General features: G+C 54.1%; 1 protein-coding gene and 1 long non-coding RNA gene across 10 annotated transcripts in view; one reads left to right on the top strand and one right to left on the bottom strand.

The window, feature by feature from the left end:
- Window positions 1-12296, top strand: part of ARHGEF2 (Rho/Rac guanine nucleotide exchange factor 2) — a 45176-nt gene extending 32880 nt beyond the window's left edge. For 7 of the 9 annotated variants that reach the window (XM_041745595.1, XM_041745587.1, XM_041745611.1 and 4 more), the window contains 15 exons: window positions 395-645; window positions 799-924; window positions 1263-1380; window positions 1574-1822; window positions 3541-3617; window positions 4184-4353; window positions 5551-5618; window positions 8030-8227; window positions 8501-8620; window positions 8722-8789; window positions 8911-8946; window positions 9118-9168; window positions 9346-9789; window positions 10030-10213; window positions 11131-12296. In XM_041745595.1, coding sequence (XP_041601529.1) covers window positions 395-645; window positions 799-924; window positions 1263-1380; window positions 1574-1822; window positions 3541-3617; window positions 4184-4353; window positions 5551-5618; window positions 8030-8227; window positions 8501-8620; window positions 8722-8789; window positions 8911-8946; window positions 9118-9168; window positions 9346-9789; window positions 10030-10213; window positions 11131-11204 — 2234 coding nt within the window. In that variant the 3' untranslated portion in view covers window positions 11205-12296. The remainder of the gene's footprint in view (window positions 1-394; window positions 646-798; window positions 925-1262; window positions 1381-1573; window positions 1823-3540; window positions 3618-4183; window positions 4354-5550; window positions 5619-8029; window positions 8228-8500; window positions 8621-8721; window positions 8790-8910; window positions 8947-9117; window positions 9169-9345; window positions 9790-10029; window positions 10214-11130) is intronic. The other 2 variants (XM_041745602.1, XM_041745656.1) reach the window with 1 other exon arrangement.
- On the bottom strand, window positions 10560-14860 carry LOC121485414. The gene is made up of 3 exons (XR_005986276.1): window positions 14769-14860; window positions 14296-14384; window positions 10560-10604 (listed from the first exon to the last, which is right to left on the bottom strand). It is a non-coding gene; the product is annotated as an uncharacterized LOC121485414 (long non-coding RNA).
- Window positions 14861-19214: the final 4354 nt, after the last annotated feature.

Genomic DNA, 19214 nt, shown 5'->3' with positions numbered 1-19214 from the left:
TAGTCCATGGGCCCCCCCACACCCTTCCCCCAGCCCACAAGTGGCTATAAGGCCCCTGCCTTTTGGGGTTCTGGGTCTCCAGGCCCCATTTTTACACCCCTTCCTTCAGGTGGGTTCTCTGCCTTTGCTGCTGGCCTGTACCATGCCTGGCACCACACTGGGGCCTGTGGGAGTCTGGACATGTGGGAACATGTGGTTCTTCCCCCTAAACGGCTCACAGCTTGATGTAGCAGAGCATAAAGACAGAAAACGATTAGAAAAAAATCTTAAGACCATAACAATGCAGAATGTCAACCTGGAAGCGACTTTAGAAATCCCACTGAGCCCTGAGGGCCCAGCCGAGTCAGTTGTGGCCAAGACAGGATAAGGTCCACATGAACTGTTGTGCCCACAGAGCTCATCCAGACAGAGCTCCACCATGTGCGGACGCTGAAGATCATGACCCGCCTCTTCCGCACGGGGATGCTAGAGGAGCTGCAGCTGGAGCCCGGAGTGGTCCAGGGTCTGTTCCCCTGCGTGGATGAGCTCAGTGACATCCACACACGCTTCCTCAGCCAGCTCCTAGAACGCCGACGCCAAGCCCTGTGCCCTGGAAGCACCCGGAACTTCGTCATCCATCGCCTGGCAGACCTGCTCATCAGCCAGGTGGGGCAGAGGTGTGATCAGAGTGGGTGCTGTCACCTGCAGAGTCTGGGGGGCACAGCCACGAGAGCTGGAGGGCGGAGGACAGAGGGCATCCAGGGGATAGGCCGTGGCTTTGAGGAACATGCTGACTGAGGCTGGCTCCCCGACGTGTAGTTCTCAGGTCCCAGCGCAGAGCGGATGCGTAAGGCCTACTCAGAGTTCTGCAGCCGCCACACTAAGGCCTTAAAGCTTTACAAGGAGCTGTATGCCCGGGACAAAAGGTTCCAGCAGTTCATCCGGGTGAGCACACCTCTCCAGGACTCACGCACAGAGCCTCCTCTGGCGGCCTGTGCCCGGCCTCCCCTTTCCTGGGGGGCATCAAGTGCTGCGGCCACATGGAGACCAGGTGCTCCCCGACCCCTGTGGAGGGGGATGTTATAGCAAGTGCTTCTCCCCACTTTATCTGCTCAGTCCTCGTCATGGCATCGTGCTCCCTGGTCCCACATGCAGTCACCTAAGCCAGTGGGAGGTAGATGGCCATACTGGGGCCATCACTGGAGTGCAGGGTCCGAGTCCAGCGTTGCTGTGGCCAGGCCCTGTCCGCAGGCTGGCCCTGAGCCCTGACTCTGCCCTTCTAGAAGGTGACCCGATCGGCTGTGCTGAAGCGTCATGGGGTGCAGGAGTGCATCCTGCTGGTGACCCAGCGCATCACCAAGTACCCGGTACTCATCAACCGGATCCTACAGCATTCCCATGGTGAGGGGGCAGGCCCGGGGAGAGTACAAGGAGGGCGGGGAGAGTGCAGGGAGGGCTCTCGGGGTAACCCAGGGAAAGGATGAGGTAAGCTGTGGGGCCTGGGGCGGCCTCTACAGATGGGATCGGGATTCTGCGGGAGCTGGGGTGGGACTGAAGCGGACCCGCTGTGCCTCATGCCGACCCTGGACACCAGGGACCGATGAGGAGCGCCAGGACCTGACCACAGCACTGGGGCTGGTGAAGGAGCTCCTGTCCAATGTGGACCAGGACGTGCATGAGCTGGAGAAGGGAGCTCGCCTACAGGAGATCTACCACCGGATGGACCCTCGGGCCCAGGCCCCAGTGCCCAGCAAGGGCCCATTTGGCAGAGAGGAGCTTCTGCGGCGCAAGCTCATCCATGATGGTTGCCTGCTCTGGAAGACAGCGACAGGTCGCTTCAAAGGTCAGTGTTCAGTATGGCGGGCTGGGCAAGAGCCCAGAGTCAGAGAGAGGGAGGGACCAGCAGGTAGCCTGTAGGACCACATTCTACAGACACCATCCGGGGGCCCAGTGCGAGAGAAATGTGTCTCTGTTGCAGCAAAGTCCCAGTTCTTCATTTCATTTCATGGGCCACACAGGGGCTCCTTGTCAGGATCTGCCCCTTTCTTGGGTCCTTGCATGCATGCCCAGAGAGCTATCAGTTTTGATGAGGAAGACAGAGAATCTCCAGGACCGGGGGGCAAGAGAGGGGCAGCTAGCCGGGCTGCAGATTAGGCAGGTGCTTCAGGAAGACAGCCAGAGAGGGCCCAGTGGCAGACAGGCAGGACGGGAGCATGGAAGGATGAGCAGGACAGATGGAAGGACAGGGAGGATGAGGAGGATGGACAGGACAGAAGGACAGGCAGGATGGGAGGATGGGCAGGACAGACAGAAGGACAGGGAGGACAAGGAGGACAGAGAGGACAGGCAGGACAGACGGAAGGATGGGCAGGACAGAAGGACAGGCAGCATGGAGATGAGAGAAAAGAGCAGTGGGGGTGTGTGTGGGGAGTCACAGCCCCTGTCCCCAGACCACCCTGGCTGCAGCTTTCCTCCCTAAATTGAGACACAGGGAATAGCCTGCTTTGGGTGTGAGGAGTGCTGGCTACAGCAGGCCTGTACCCCGGGACTGAGCCTGTCGTCCCCCCCCCCCCCCCCCCCCCCCGCTGTGTCCCTGTTGTGAAATCCCCCTTCACAGGCTGGGGATGGCGGTGCCTACCGGCGCCTTCCTTCATCCCCTTCTCTTTTCTGTTCCTCCCACACAGCAACTAAGAATATAAACCATGGGGGTTAAAAATAGCAGGGCTGGAGAGCTTTATTTCTGAAGCATTTAGTGAAAGCCCTCCCCTCTGTGTGCCCACAGTTGAGTGAGATATCCAAGGGCAAAGGGTGAGCCTGTGTTTTCTTGGCTGTGCCATCTGAGTTTTAGGGACTTGACTTTTGTCAAGTTAAAGTGTGTGACTCAGGATTGGAGCGGCTGGAAGGGGGTGCAGAAGACAGCCAAGGTGTCTCTGGGGTCTGAGAAGACAGGAGGAGTGGATAAGCCTGCCTGTCTCCTGCCTCCTGAGCCCTGGCATTGCGGGGGGGCCAGGGGATTTTAGGTCAGACAGCCGAAAAGCTCTTATGTCAGTTGCTAGGCACAGAATTGAAAGGGTGGCCCCTCCCGCTGCGGGAATACATTGTACTCTCATGAAAATTCTGGACCCTTTCACCCAGAAAAGTGCATGTGTGCATTACAATAATATGTAAAATTGCTTCTGCAACTTCAGAAGGTTTGCAGAGCCCTTGAAGCCCAGCAGTGGACATGCTAGGGGTCTGTAGCCCCCAGGTTAAGAAATCGGCATCCGCTGGGCAAAGAGGGTTTCCTTCAGATGCATGGGTGTCCCTCTGCAGCTTCTCTAGCCGAGAAGCTCTTTGGTCTGGTAGCACACAGATCTTTTCCCCTGGCATTTCTGAGCTGTAAAAATGGGCAGGTGGAGGCCACAGAGGTAAGAGGAAGCACCTGGAGGGAAGAGAGGCCAGGAAGGGGCTCCTCAGGAGCCGTGAACGGGCAGGACAGGTTACGCCTGGACCCTGAGAAAGAGGCGGGCAGCTGCCCAGACCTCTGCTGCTGACCATTCTCCCACTTGTCCCCTCGGCCAGATGTGCTCATGCTCCTGATGACAGACGTGCTGGTATTTCTCCAGGAGAAGGACCAGAAGTACATCTTTCCTGCCCTGGTGAGATCTTCCTCCTTCTCCTTTCCTGGCATGGACAAGCATCACAGCCTCTTCTTGCTTTTCTCCCCAAGCTGGAAGGAACCCTAGAATCCTCCAGAGTCAAATGGCATTGTGACCATTGCTATAATATCATAAGGAATAGAAGTAGCTAACAGGTTATTATGACTGTGAGGAGGACTTCTTAGGATCCCTCCTTATAAATGAGGAGAGGAAACCTTAAAGGTTTTTTTTTTGTTTTTTTTGTTTGTTTGTTTGTTTGTTTGTTTTTTTGTTTTTTTGTTTTTGTTAGTACTCTCTACACTCAATGTTTGGCTTGAACCCACAACCCTGAAGTAGCTGCATGCTCCCCCAACTCAACCAGCCAAGTTCTCTGGTAAACCTTAATGTTAATTAACCCACCAGAGGTCACATGCACTCCTAAGTCCCCTCTGGCTGCACCAAAACCAGGGACTCTAAATTTAAATTGCTGGCTGGCTCTTCAGTCCTTCAGGTACTCTGGCAAGACTGAAGACCCTGAGATCCCAGGGTCAGGTTCCCAGGCTGAGTCCTTCCATTCTGACTTGCAGGACAAGCCCTCAGTGGTATCACTGCAGAATCTGATTGTACGGGACATCGCCAACCAGGAGAAAGGGATGTTTCTGATCAGTGCGACGCCCCCTGAGATGTATGAGGTCCACACCGCATCTCGGGATGACCGGAGCACCTGGATCCGGGTCATTCAGCAGAGTGTGCGCGTGTGAGTGTGTGTATGGCCTCAGGGAGTCTGCAGCCAGGCCACAGCAGGCTCTGGAGAAGGAGCCTGGGGTTCGGAGCAGGAAGCAGAGGCTGGGGGTGAGAAGCACAGTGTCCTGAGGCAAGGGCCATCGTATCCTGGATGGTCAGACATACCGTGACAACCCCGAGCATCTTTCAGGAGCCTGAGCTGGCAAGCAGAGGGGTACCCTGAGCTGTCACATGGGGGCATGCCTGCCAGCCAACAGGACAGTATCAGGCACAGAAACATCTCAGTCTGGAGGCAGTGGGCTATTATTTGGATTGTATTGCATTTTACCTTTATTTTCTAAAAATGAATGAAAGAGGGAATGAGGCATTGATACTAGAGCCAAACCCCACCCAGCTGAGACAAGAAGTAAACTGTTCAGTCTGCCAAGGCAGTGGACTTTGAGCTTCTGTGGATGTGCATAAGCTTTGAGGCCATTGACTATGTGTCTCTTGTGATTAAAAAAAAAAAAAAAAAAAAAAGGAAAAAATGCATATAAAACATTCAAAATGGATTTTTGAAGATTATGCAAAAAAAATAAACTCAGTCAGGATATTTTTAATTTTTTTTTAGCTTTTAGAAATGGATTTTCTCCACTCTGTGATGTGTAAACTTTTTTATATTTCTGCAACTTAGACTTTTGGACAGATTTTTCAGAAATTCATACAAAAGTATGACATTGCCTGTTGTAGGAAAACAGTGCAAAATACCTGTTCCATTGACAATGGATCCATGGTGGCCTCTCTGTGAACAGTATTAATATTTGTAATTGTGAAAATCATAATTCATATTCTTTGTCATCGATTTATTGAGCTTCTGCCATGTTTGAAGCATTGTTACATTTATTTAATTCTAACAAAAAAAAAAACAGTGAAGAGAAAAAAATGTCATACCCATTTTTCAGATGAGAAATAGACAAGCTGCCACCTGGTAAATGGCAGGACCAGGATTTGGGCCAGTCTGCTTCACGCCAAAGCCTGTAGTGCCCATCTGCATAGTGCTACCCTTGCAGGTGGCCCATGGAAGGGTGCATAGTCCACTAGAATATGATAGGGGTCAGGAGTGAAGCCAGGGCATGGGGCTAGAGAGTCTTATAGGAAAGCACAGAGCATGTTTGGGGGAAGGAGGCTGATTCCTGATCCATCAACCCCACCCTACTTGTTACCCCTCTAGATGCCCATCCAGAGAGGACTTCCCCCTGATTGAGACAGAGGACGAGGCTTACCTGCGCCGAATCAAGAGTGAGTCAACCCCCAGAGCTGGTTAAGTAATTTATAATACACCCACGAGATGGAATACTGTGGAACTGTTTAAAAAGCTCATGAGGGCTAATGCAGATCCATAATCAGAATGTATTGTTGAGTAAAAAAAGCAAGGTTTAAAACAATGTAGAGTGTATGCTACCTCTGGTGTAAAAATAATGGGGATAGGTCTGTGTCACATGTGGTGTGTGTGTGTGTGTGTGTGTGTGTGTGTGTGTGTTTAGTATCTCCTGAAAAGGAGCTAGGAAGACCAGGGTTGAGACATTAATCTACTTTTTTTTTACTTTTATTAGAGTGTGAACTAACTGCTATACAAAAAGACCAACAAAAATCAGTTTCTTAAGCAAGATAGAAGATTATTTCTCTTTAGTCCACAAGTGGGAAGTACCTGGTGTCAGTACATCTCTGCCATCTTTAGCATAAAGATTCCCCACTTACCTGCCCAAAGTGGCTACTCTAGCTCCTGCTATCACATCTGTATCCTGGCTAGCAGGGAGGTGGAAAGGAACAGGGAGAGTTTATACCCCTTTCTTTTTTCTTAAGATTTTATTTTGGGCAGCCCGGGTGGCTCAGTGGTTTAGCGCTGCCTTCAGCTGAGAGTGTGATCCTGGAGACCCAGGATTGAGTCTCACGTCAAGCTCCCTACATGGAGCCTGCTTCTTTCTCTGCCTATCTCTCTGCCTCTCTCTGTTTCCCATGAATAAATAAATAAAATCTTTTTTTTAAAAGATTTATATATATATTTTTTTAAGTGAGCTCTATGTGCAACGTTGGGCTTGAACTCATGACTCTGAGACCAAGACTTGCATGCTCTACTGACTAAACCAGCAAGGCACCCCTTAAGATTTTATTTTTAAGTAATCTCTACACTCAAGGTGGGGCTCAAACTCACAACCCTGAGATCAAGACTCACATGCTCCGTGGACTGAGCTGGCCAGGCACCTGTCTGTATATCCCTTTCTTTTAAGGACTGATCCAGAGAGTCACTCATGTCCATTGACCACAGTCTGGTCCGATGACAATGTCTGGCCTCATGTCGGGCTGGGAAGTATGGTCTTTTTTTTTTAATGTAACAGAGCATGAATCTACTGGTGACTGTTGCATTATATGAGGTCTCAGTTGATGGCTACTTTATTTATTTATTTTTTAAAAAGATTTTATTTATTTATAAATAAATATTTAAAATTTAAATATTTATTATTTAAATGTTTATTATTTTATAAATAAATATTTTTTATTATTTATTTATTAGAGAGAGAGACAGAGACACAGGCAGAGGGAGAAGCAGGCTCCTTGCAGGGAGCCCGACGTGGGACTCAATCCTGGGTCTCCAGGATCACACCCTGGGCTGAAGGTGGTGCTAAACCGCTGAGCCACCTGGGCTGCCCTGGGAATACGGTCTTAAATGGGCAGCCAGGTGCCCAGATGAAATTTGTGAGGATTCTACATTTAAGGAAGATGGGAGAATGAAAAGTGGTGGGCACCTGCAGTCCCGGCCACAGATTGTTTTAGTTTTGTTTTTATTTTCATTTTTAAAAAAAATTTATTTATTCATTAGAGACACACAGAGAGAGGCAGAGGGAGAAGCAGGCTCCTCGAAGGGAGCCTGATGTGGAACTCAATCCCCAGACTGGGATCACACCTGAGCCCAAGGCAGACACTCAACCCCTGAGCCACCCAGACGTTACTAGTTTTGTTTTATTTTTTTATTTATTTATTTTTTAAGTAATTGTTTTTTTTTTATTATTTATGATAGTCACAGAGAGAGGCAGAGACACAGGCAGAGGGAGAAGCAGGCTCCATGCACCGGGAGCCCGACGTGGGATTCGATCCCGGGTCTCCAGGATCGCACCCTGGGCCAAAGGCAGGCGCCAAACCGCTGCGCCACCCAGGGATCCCCATCTAGTTTTGTTTTAAAACAAAGGTGCCGGGGATCCCTTTGGCTCAACGGTTTAGGGCCTGCCTTCGGCCCAGAGTCCTGGGATCAAGTCCTGCATCAGGCTCCCTGCATGGAGCCTGCTTCTCTCTCTGCCAGTGTCTCTGCCTCTCTTTCTCTCTGTGTCTCTAATGAATAAATACAATCTTTAAATAAACAAACAAAACAAAGGTGCCACTTCTCTCGGTGGAGCACACAACTCTTGATCCTCAGGGTTGTGACTCTGAGCCCCACGGTGGGCATGGAGTTTACTTATAAAAAGGAAAGTGCATGTGTGACTTTTCCCCAAAAAAGTGTTTTCTTTTTCATAAATGCCAATACTCCAGAAGTAAGTACTACCACACAGCCCCATGTGGCCCCTAAGCCATCTGGCCACCCTCCACTGTGGGCTCTTGGGGGGGGGTCCCCCCACCCCCTGCCCCCTGCTGTGTGCTCACCTGTTCCTTACCCCCAGTGGAGCTGCAACAGAAAGACAAGGCGTTGGTGGAGTTGCTGCGAGAGAAGGTGGGACTGTTTGCTGAGATGACCCATTTCCAAGTGGAGGAGGACAGTGGCGGGGTGGCCCTGCCCGCCCTACCCAGGGGTCTTTTCCGCTCCGAGTCCTTGGAGTGCCCTCGTGGCGAGCGGCTGCTGCAAGATGCCATCCGTGAGGGTAAGGGAGCCCCTGGGGATGAGGCCGGGCCTGGAAGCACACAGACTGGGGGGGTGCCAGCCCTAGTACCCATAAATGCCTTGGCGTGTGGGGTGTAGGGAGCAGAGATGAGGCATGGGCACTGTCACTGTATGAGTCTTGCATACATTTGTGCTGTCCCTTTGGTGCCTTTCAGTGACCTCTGCCTTGTGGGGGGTGGCATGAATGAGGCCCCAGCACCTGCACAGGGGCCCCCCCTGGACACCATCCCCTGACCTCCTCCCTTCCCTATAGTGGAGGGCCTCAAAGACCTCCTGGTGGGGCCTGGAGTAGAGCTGCTCCTGACACCGCGGGATCCGGCCTTGCTTGTGGACCCAGACAGTGGCGGTAGCACGAGTCCTGGGGTCACAGCCAGTGAGTGCCTGGGCTGGGGCCACGGCAGAGGGTGGGAGGGGCCTACTGCCTTGGGGGACCCTGAGGACCAGAGCTCAGCCCCGCCTTTTCCTTCTCCACAGATGGTGAGGCCAGAAACTTCAATGGCTCCATTGAGCTCTGCAGAACGGACTCTGACTCCAGTCAGAAGGTGGGTCCTGGGAGGTGTCAGGACTCAAGAGAGGGCTGGAAGGGGCAACTAGCCTGGGGATCCCTGACACGGAGCTGCAGGGGCCAGGCACGTGATTCCCTATCCTTGCCTCTTTCTGCAGGACCGCAATGGGAATCAGTTGAGAGCCCCCCAGGAGGTGAGGTGGGGACCTGGGGTGGAGCAGGCTGAAGGGAGGGTGTTGTGTCTGAGAAACGGGAGCCCCATTTGGAGGGGTGTCTACGTGTAAGAGGCTGCCTTTGGTCACCTCCTGGGCAACTCTCCCATCCTGAAGCCTGGGCTCTGCCCCTACCCTCTCCTCTGTCTGCAGGAAGCATTACAGCGATTGGTCAGTCTCTACGGACTCCTCCACGGCCTCCAGGTCAGTGGGCCCAGGGCTGGAGCTGGCAGATTGGAGCCAGAGCAGGGCTGCCCGTTTACCGGCCTTCCGGGCCTTTCCCCAGGCGGAGCCATCCTGGAACCTAGGTCTTGGGAGGTGAGGGTGAAGAGTCAGGGAAATGGGTCCTGACACGCTTGTCTGTGCCCCCTACACCCGCAGGCGGCCGTGGCCCAGCAGGACACCCTGATGGAAGCCCGGTTCCCTGAGGGCCCTGAGCGGCGGGAGAAGCTGGCCCGAGCCAACTCCAGGGATGGAGAGGCTGGCCGAGTGGGGCCCGCCCCAGTGGCACCCGACAAGCAGGCCACCGAGCTGGCACTCCTGCAGCGGCAACATGCTCTGCTGCAGGAGGAGCTGCGGCGCTGCCGGCGGCTGGGCGAGGAGCGCGCCACGGAGGCGGGCAACCTGGAGGCCCGGCTCCGTGAGAGTGAACAGGCCCGGGCCCTGCTGGAGAGGGAGGCGGAGGAGGCCCGCAGGCAGCTAGCCATCTTGGGGCAGAGTGAGCCGCCCCCGGCGGAGGCCCCCTGGGCCCGCAGGCCTTTGGACCCTCGGCGGCGCAGCCTCCCTGCAGGCGATGCTCTGTACCTGAGCTTCACCCCCCCACAGGTAAGGAGGCTTCAGGAGGGCTGACCTCAGTGGGTGCGAGGGTCTGGGACACAGCCCAGGGGGAATCTGGGGTTTGCACCTAAAGCCTGAAGCTGTGGTTGGAGAGATGGGAGAGGAGGTTGGGTGCAGAGAGCCATCGGTGGTGCTACAGGCCGGGGGCCACCAGCCCTGCAGCCTCCCCCTGACCCCCCGGCCGAGCTCACTCCCTGGCCTGCTGCCTTTCCTGCCGGCCCGTCACAGCCCAGCCGAGGCCACGACCGTCTGGATTTGTCTGTGACCATTCGCTCTGTCCATCGACCCTTTGAGGACCGAGAGAGGCAGGAGCTGGGCAGCCCCGAGGAGCGGCTGCAGGACAGCAGCGACCCTGATACCGGCAGCGAGGAGGAAGGGGGCGGCCGCCTGTCCCCACCCCACAGTCCTCGAGGTGAGGCTGGAATGGAAGTGTGTCCCAGTGTGCACAGGACATTCGGGGCAATATTTGGGGTGGTTACAGGAGCTCTTGGGAGGGACACAGATGACACACTTCCTGCCTTGTATTGGTGATCCAGCAGTGGACCTCTAGGAAACAAAGCCTGTAGGAGCCTCTCCAGTAAGTCTGTGATGCCAACCTTTTCAAGCTGAAATAAATTTAAGATTTTTATTTGAGATGGAGTGAGCGAGAGAGAGAGCATGCATGGGGGAAGAGGCAGGGGCAAAGGGAGAAGAAGCAGGGTCTTCACGGAGCAGGGAGCCCAATGTGGGACTCACTCCCAGGACCCCAGGATCATGACCTGAGCTGAAGGCAGATGCTCAACCACTGAGCCACCGAGGCATCCCTAGAAATAGATTTTTTTTTTCTTTATTCATGAGAGAGAGAGAGAGAGGCAGAGACACAGGAGGAGGGAGAAGCAGGCTCCATGCCGGGAGCCCCATGCGGAACTCGATCCCGGGACTCCAGGATCGCGCCCTGGGCCAAAGGCAGGCGCCAAAACGCTGAGCCACCCAGGGATCCCCCTAGAAATAGATTTCTAAGTAAAATTTTTCTAAGACCTTCAAAGTTCTTTTTTTTTTTTTTTTTTTTTTTTACCTTCAAAGTTCTTATAGTTGGTTTAGGAAATACAAAATAACCAAAAGTTGGTGTGACTTTATGTCACACCAATATTTTTGTATTTTATTAGCCAAATTGTATCTTTCTGTCCTCAGGGAGGGTACAAAGTATGTAGCCATGGTTTCGCTGGCCCTAGGGCTAGTCCCCAAGGACTCCTCCTTCCAGCTCCAGCCCAGATGGGGCAGCGGGAGTGTGGGGGTCGCTGCTCGAGGGAGCCTGTGTTCTGCCCCTGACTCTGCCCCATCCCCCTTCAGATTTCACCCGAATGCAAGACATCCCTGAAGAGACAGAGAGTCGTGACGGGGAGCCTATGGTTTCAGAGAGCTAAGGGGGCCCCCACCCCTCGTCCTGCGCCCCCAGGAAGAACACACCGAGGGAGGCAAACTTGGGACTCTAACCTGCCAATGGGAACATTCTCAAGAACTGCTGATGGTCCCTGCCAGCTGGCAGGCTCCTGGGACACCTGGGGCCAGTTGGGAAGCTGGGGGAGTTGGGCCACAGTGCCCCCCTGCTGCACCAGGAGTAGCTAGTATAGCTGGCATCCAGGAGCTACACCACAGATGCCAATTTTTCATGCCTTCTTCCCTCTACTTTAGGAAAATTTATTTATTTATTGTTTATTAGTTACCCAGGGAGTGGGGGAGATTTAGAGGACCAGGGACATGGGAACCAAGCCATAGGGATCAGGGGGCCTTGATCTGTAACACTACTGGGGTTTATTCAGGCTTAACCAGGCAGCTGCTGGGTTCTAGCCCTGACACCCCTCCCCAAGAACACCGTCTTTGAGGAGAGGCTGTGCCACGTGCACCTTGGGCCCTTCTATCAGGGCCATAGATGGGGCCATGTCCCCCTTCCCCGCTGACTGCTGTTCCCCTGTCTCTCCATCCTCAGTGGAGACCCAGGGAAACCATCTGGCCCTACAGAGTTGGGGGGTGATGGAGTAGAGGTTGAGGTGGCTGTGATGGCTCTGTTGGGGGGGGGGTGTGAGGGGAAATCCCATGGGACCAGAATGTTTTTTGTTGTTTTCTTTTTTGTACCAAAGCCAACTGCACGTGTTTTGTATTTTTAAGAGATGATTGTAGGCAGTTAGAAATCACAGCCTTCTATCTCCACTTATCAGAAGAGCTTGAGGGGTAGGGGGATCCACGTCACCTCATCTGCAGTAATGGGGGACCTCTTCTGACCTCTTCTCCAGCCATTTGAAAAATATGTTGTAGGGTGAGTTGGGCCATCTCTGTGAACCCTGACCTCATCCCCACCTCAGCAACCATGACTGAAGCCTCAGTGTGAACTTGGGGGACTTTCTGGTGGACCCCTAGTGCCCACCAGCCCCAGCCATTTTCTGCCAATTTGATTGTTTAAAACAAAAACAAAAACAAAAAATGATATAGCAGGGAAAATTAAAGACCTGGAACCCCCACGAAGTGCTGTCTCTGTGTCTTCGAGCACTGAGGGTGCTGCTGAGGGGGTGCTACCCCAGAGGAGGGGCAGGCTGCCTCCCCCAACATAAGCCCTTGTTGGCATCCACGGGCACAAATCCAGAGATCAACTGGAAGGGCACTTTGGGGATTCCAGAATTAGAGAACTCTGCTTAGTCTCATTTGTATGCCTGGTTCAGATGGGGCATCAGCCTGTCACCCCCTCCCCACCTGTTCCTACCAGCCTCTCCCCAGAGCCTTTCATCTTTAGATGCAGCCCCCAGGTTGCCCTGGGTCTTCGTGGTGTCAGAGCCCCTAGGCCACCTCTTCCAGATGTGGTGAGAGATTAGGTCAGTTTCACTTCTGGGTTTTGCTTCATTTTACTTCCTGTTTCTGGTGACTACCCCCTGCAGCTGGGGGAGGGAAGAAGGGGGGAGGGCAGTTGGCGCTGGCACACACGCTGGACACACGCACACACATCCGTGGGGGAAAGGAACTGAAATCCCCTGGGGAGTGGGCATGGGGGCTGCAGCACTGCCCTCTTATACTTGTCCACGGTATCTGGCTTTCGGCAGGTGCTTTCTCATCTATTACGGGGTCTATGAGGTGGATGGGGAAATGGGAAGGCTGGGCCTTGGAGCCAGGCAGGCCCCGCCCTCCACACTGCAGCCTTCTACTTCCCTCCGGATGCTGGGCTCTGAGCTCACTAACATGTGGCTTGGCAGCTGGAAGCTGGACCCCAAACCCGGCAGGGTGGAATGGAGAGGGGACCACCAGGGTGGCTGATACCAGCACTCAGACAAGGAAAGGGGAAGGCAGGCTTCTCTGACACTGTCACATAGATCCAGTGAAGGATATTGGCCTGAAGAGAAGGGGTCGTGTGGAGACATGGCCCAGGGTAGGTGTGGAGAAGCTCAGGGGCCAGCACTGGTGGCTCCCAGCAGCGCTGTCCCTCTGCCACTCCTTGACCAGAGACATGACATCCTTTCTTGATGTGGCTATTTCTGGGGAGGAGTCTCTTGTGGCATTCCCCTTTCAGGCCAAGGTGCCTCCTTAAGCCTTCAGAAGCCACAGTCTTAGCCTCCAACCTTCCCACTGGGGTTTAAAGCTCTTTGGCTACTCACTGCAGGGAGCCAGGGCCTAGCTTTGTGCCCCAACACTTGCCTTCCACTCCCAGGAGCACCTGGCCTAGTGCCTGGTCCTCTGCTGGGCCTCCCTTGCCCCTACACCTCTCCTCTCCATGGGGAGGTGTGCAGCCTGTCACTCATCTAGGACTCGGACCTGATTAAATTCATCTGTATTTACCTCCTGGCCCCATTTGCAGAGATTCCCCCCAGGGGAGCCTGCAGAGGAGCTGCAGGGGGTGGCCAGAAATAGGGAGGTTACTTAGGGAGGATTTTCCATCCTGAATTGGCTGGGAACAGAACTGTTTGGGAACTAGTTTAAACATGAAAGGGAGGAAATTAAACATCAAGAAACTAATTAGATCTTGTTAACATTGCTGAATGTGTTGTGAATTGGGCGGCTGTTGGTAGTCTCTCCTGCGGGGTGCCTCAAAGGAGCTGGTGCAGAGGTGGCCCTTGGGGGGAGGCGGCCTGGTGGATGGTGTTGGGGGCCACAGAAGCAGGAGCTCTGCCCCGTCTAGCTTTTTCCAGGGGCTGACCCCCAGAAAATCCCTTCTGATTACTCTCCTTTATCACTGCTGGGTCTCCATGGATCTGGAAACCAAAGGCGAACCTGCTGCCCTGGAAAACACACCTCAAGAGGGACATGAGGGGCCAATGCCTCAGTTCTTGATTTAAAACTTTGATTTCACTCCAGAGTATACACATCGTTCCAGATGAGACATCTCTGGTTCCCAGAGGTCCCCTATTTCTCCTCTTGGATTCCATTTTATGTGCAGTCTTAAGAACAGTAGCCAACACACCACTTCAGGCACTGTTGAGTCCTCAACACATTTTACCAATGAGAAAACCAGGACAGAGAAGTGGATTGACTCACCGAGGTCCCTCCCTGGTTAGTGCTGGAGCTGGGACGTGAAGCTCCGTGAGCATCCCAGGGCATCAGGTGCTCCGGATCCGAGCTGCGCACTAGGACAGGAGGGACGCACACACCAGTCTCCTACCCTGGGTTCCCATTCTCTGGACACACCTGCGGCCCCACTTCTCCCAATCCCTGCCCACCTCTCCCCTCCTTATGCCCCCAATCCTTGACTTCTCTCCACTTCTCTAAGCCCCGCCTAAGGATAGGTAAGCAGAGCTCTTAACTTGGGGCTGGGCTGCACACGGGGCATGTCCCTGCAGGGGCTCCAGCTGCCTCCGCTGAGGTCTGCAGGCACCACTGAGGTGCGTGAGGTGGAGACGCCAGGGCAGGGGAATTTTTGGCTCTGGCACCAAGAGCAAGGGAATACCATGATGAAGGTGATGGTGGGGGTGAGGGGACAGACAGAGGGAAACAGGGAAACAGGCACTAACCTCTGGACTGTTATTCTGGAACCCCTGGGAAATTTTCCTGAGAATTCTCACAGGAGGCAGAAACCGGACAGAGAATCCTTTCATCCGCCCTGCAGTGACAGTAGAAGCGTGACAGGTCACACGTCGTGGGTGATCAGAGGCTTCCTCTCCAAGCCCCTCCCCGTTGCCATCCACTCCACCACATGGAGGAAGACCTAGGCTCAGCTGGGCCCCCACCCGGACCTGCCCACCACACTCCCCCACGCCTTGAGGCCAACCCTCCCCAGGTGAATGGTTCTGGCGCTGGCAGAGCCCAGAGCAGCAGGGTGACCAGGTGACCACAGGAGGAGGGCCCCTCTGCTGAGGGTGGGGGGTGCGCTCTCCACCCACCACCTGCCTGTGTCCCTGGGGGGCCCCAGTTCCACCCCGCGCTGGCCCCACGGCCACAGCCTGGCTCGCAGATTCTTGAAGTCGTCTGCTGGGGCCCATCAGGCTCCTGCCTCAGGAGGTGTGCCAGCAGGTGGTGACAGGGCAGATGTAGCCATGGCTAGTGGAGAAAGATGCCATCCCAGGGCATCAGGTCAAATGTCACCAGGACATCCAGCAACGGGCCACATGGTCAGGGAAGCAGCAGAGGAAGGAGGCCTCCGGGGTTCAGACAGAATGGGCTACAAACCTGCTGTCCTATCCCAGCCCCATCCAGGAAGGCCGGTGGCAGCAGCAGGGGTGGCGATGGCGTTCAGGGGGGCACCTGTGAGGGCCCCCACTGTCCTCTGCACCTGGTGGGCCCCCAGATGGGACCCACTGGGGAAGCTTAGTAGACACACCGCTCAGGGTCCCAAAGACAGCTGGGGGCACTGTCACCAGGAGAGCCGCCACCCACACTGCCTGGGGGGCCACACAGGCCCGGAAGGGTGAGGGGTGGGTATCTGGTTTTGCAGCTGTGGCCATCGCCAGTATCAGGCAACACCAAGCGGGAGTGAGGAAGATGCTGGCATGGATGTTGAGGACGTTGACCCTCGGGACCATGTCACAGAGGGCACCTCTGAAGGGCCAGCATTAGTCCTGGGTGGACTCAGCTGCCCCGAAGGGGAGAGCGATGGCCTGCCCTGTCTGCCAGATCAAGTGGAAGACAAAAGTATCAGAAGGGGGCCGGGAACTCCCCAAGCACAACTGCCCAGCACCCAGAGTGTGGCCAGGTTCCCAGCAAGCTGGCCCCACCACCAGGCTCACAGACCAGGGCGACCACAACCCTCAGGGATAGGAACTGGACAGGCTCAGCAATGGCCGGTACTCAGCACACTGATTCTGAGGCGTCACCCCAGGCTGCAGGCAACGGGGCAGAGTTGCTGGGGGGGGGGGTGGGCACCACCAGGGGTGAGAGCTGGTGCCCTGGTGTCTCTGTCGGGGGCTGGGGTGCAGGTGCCTCCCTGGGGGCCAGGGTGATGGTGAGCCCTGCCCCTGCCCCACCCTGCCAGGGAGCAGGACAGCTGTGGGGTTCATGTGCACCTGCACAGGGGCTGGGCCCTGCCTGATAGAGTGGGAGGGGCCAAGGGGGAATTACCCACTGTGGGGGGCACCCATGGCCTCCACGCAGGGAGGGGCCAGACATACCCCGTCTGAGGAATGCCAGGAACCAAACTGGAGCCCCCTCTTCCTGACCTTGGACAGAGGCCCCCTTATTTGCAGAAAGTGCTCCCTTGGGGCCTGGGGGCAAGGGTGGGGGGACCCGGAAGCATGGGATCCGAAAGAGAGCAGAGATTCCAGGGTCCCAGGTCTGCTCCTCACTACATGTGTGGCTTTGGTAAGTCACTTTACCCCTCTGAGCCTTAGTTTTCTTAAAATTTTCAGACAAAAATCTCTGCTCTACAGGATTGGTGTGAATCGTGAAATAAAAGATGTGAAAAAAAGCACATTGTCCACTGCTATTTGCATGAATGGTGATTATTCCCAAGGGAAAGTTTGGGGTGTCCATTGTGGAAAGGAGCTGGGCATGCATAGATATCTATTGTCACCATGCCCCTGGAAGAGTGCCAACTAAAACACAGGTCAGGATTCACTGCAGCAAGTGACCTCAAGGCTGAGGGCTGGGAGGGAAAGGGCAGAGGAAGTCACAGCTTCCTGCCCCTCCACCCCCAGCACAGCCTTTGGGGAGCTGAGTGGCATGCCCTCAGTTCTGTGCCTGCTTCTGGGTATGAAGCAGTCCTGCCAGCCTTTTATCCCACTGCCATGTCATCCTTTCCTGCTGTTTGGAGTCAGAGTCCTAGGCACGCCCACCCTCTCCTCCAATCCCCAAGCTCATGTCAGAGGTATGGGTCCTGAGATAGACCCTCACCATGCCTCATCCTGTCTCCCCATGATCTCAGTATTAACTGGAAAAAACGCCATACTGGGTCTTCCCCTTTTGTGCACATATGCCAACCCTTTGCAGAATGTGCTGGGATGGGGAAAAAAGAGAAGGCGGGAGGCGCGGAGATGAGAGAGACCTTTTCAAGGATTCCAAAATATTCAAAACCTTCTGGCTCTCTGCCGGCTAATTAAGATTTCCTGGGGGTTGAGCAGCCCGGGTGGCTCAGCGGTTTAGCGCCACCTTCAGCCCAGGGTGTGATCCTGGAGTCCTGGGATCGAGTCCCACGTCAGGCTCCCTGCATGGACTCTGCTTCTCCCTCCATCTCTGTCTCTGTCTCTCATGAATAAATAAATAAAATTAAAAAAAAAAAGATTTCCTTGGGGCGCTGGGGGAGGAGAGGGGCCCTACAGGACAATCAAGCAGCAGTGGGTTTGATGAGCCCTGTAGGAGAGACCTGGACTGGGTGCCAGGATGTTTGGGTCTTCCACCAAGGGATGGGTGTGCAGCGGGTGGCAGAAGGGGAATGCCCCGTCCAAGCCCCACGGGCTCCTTCCTGGCCTTAGAGACTGCTCCTATGTGACTCTCCGTGAGTCTCTCTGTTAGGGCTGTGTTTACTCTTCCAGCTGCTCAGCATCACCTCACCAGTCTGGCAGCAAAGACATCTATTTCATGCCCTGGACCTATTTTCTCTTGGTTGAGAATGGAAGCTGGTTCAGGATTCCAGGGGTCTGCTATCCATCTGAAATATCAGGTCCTCTGACCATTTGTTCTTGTTATCTTAACTCATTTCTAATCTGAATCCTTTCCTTGGTCTGAAACTAGCTGCACCCCTGCGGTTATGTAGAGAGGTGATGCCACCAGCTGGCTCATCCAAGAACTCCACCTTGGATCCTTTTCTTTTTCTACTAATTTTGTTAGTTCATAGGTTTGTTCATTCAATCATTCACTAACCACAGCGTTTCTTGAACCTGTATTATGTGCCAGGCACTGTGCTAGATGCTGGGGAGACAATCACAAATATATGGTCTTCTCATAAAGTATAATACACTTTTTGAGATGCTTGGGATCTCTAAGGTCATCTAGTTCAACTTCTCTTTTTTTTTTTAAATATTTTATTTATTTATTCATGAGAGACACACAGAGAGAGAGGTAGAGACACAGGCTGACGGAGAAGCAGGCTCCATGCAGGGAGTCCGATACGGGACTCAATCCCAGGACCCTAGGATCACGCCCTGGGCTGAACAAAGGCAGGCGCTAAGCCACTGAGCCACTCAGGGATTCCCAACTTCTCTGTTTATAAGGAGAGAAAGTAAGTTGGCCAAGGCCCCCAGAGAAGTGGCAGCAGAGTCAAGATCTGACATAAAGGTCTATTGACTCCTGGAATCTGGCTCTCTCCACAACATCACAAAATTCCATAGGCATTTCTTCCCCCTTCCCTTCAGCCTCAAGTGCCAGTACCTGCCCTTGGGAAGCTCCCAGGCTGCCAAGCAGAATGGCACCAGGATGTGGCCAGAGGGACAGTGACAACTCCTCTCTAGTTGGTCTTCATTCACAACTACTAGGCAAGAGGAGCAGCTAGAACCTTACCAGCCCGGTTTTCTCTCTCAGAGTCCTAGGACCTATAGAGGTAGATTATGGTGTCTGCCCAACAGGAAAAGGACTTCTAATGGCTGGGCCTCCCCCTGGGTCACCTGACTATCCCCCCTTTCCCTAGTCTCTGTGGGGCTCCAGCCCTGCATCCCTGCGCCTGTACTCCCAAGCCTCGGCAAAGAGGAACTGGGGAGGCAGGAGGGACCCTGGAGAGAAGGAGAAAGAAGCTTTGTGTTTGCACTTGTGGTGGAGACGGATCATCCAGGTGTTCAGGGACTACAAATGGTAGGAGCAGGAGACCTGACTCTAATCCAAATGCCCCCTTCACATCAACCCAGCCAGCTGCCTCCCCGCTCCTCCACACGTCTGCTGAGACCCACTGCAGAAAATCCTGTGGTCTCAGTAAGGGGTGTGGGTATCTTCAGTGCTCATGGGCAAGTTCCAAATCAATCTCTCTCTCTCTCTCAATTATATATTTTGGAATAGTTTAGACTTACAAAACATTACAAAGGCAGTGATTGTCACCC

The sequence above is a fragment of the Vulpes lagopus genome, chromosome 1 (genome assembly GCF_018345385.1).
Source record: "Vulpes lagopus strain Blue_001 chromosome 1, ASM1834538v1, whole genome shotgun sequence".
Taxonomy (NCBI): domain Eukaryota; kingdom Metazoa; phylum Chordata; class Mammalia; order Carnivora; family Canidae; genus Vulpes; species Vulpes lagopus.
This window is presented reverse-complemented; position numbering and strand designations above follow the sequence as displayed.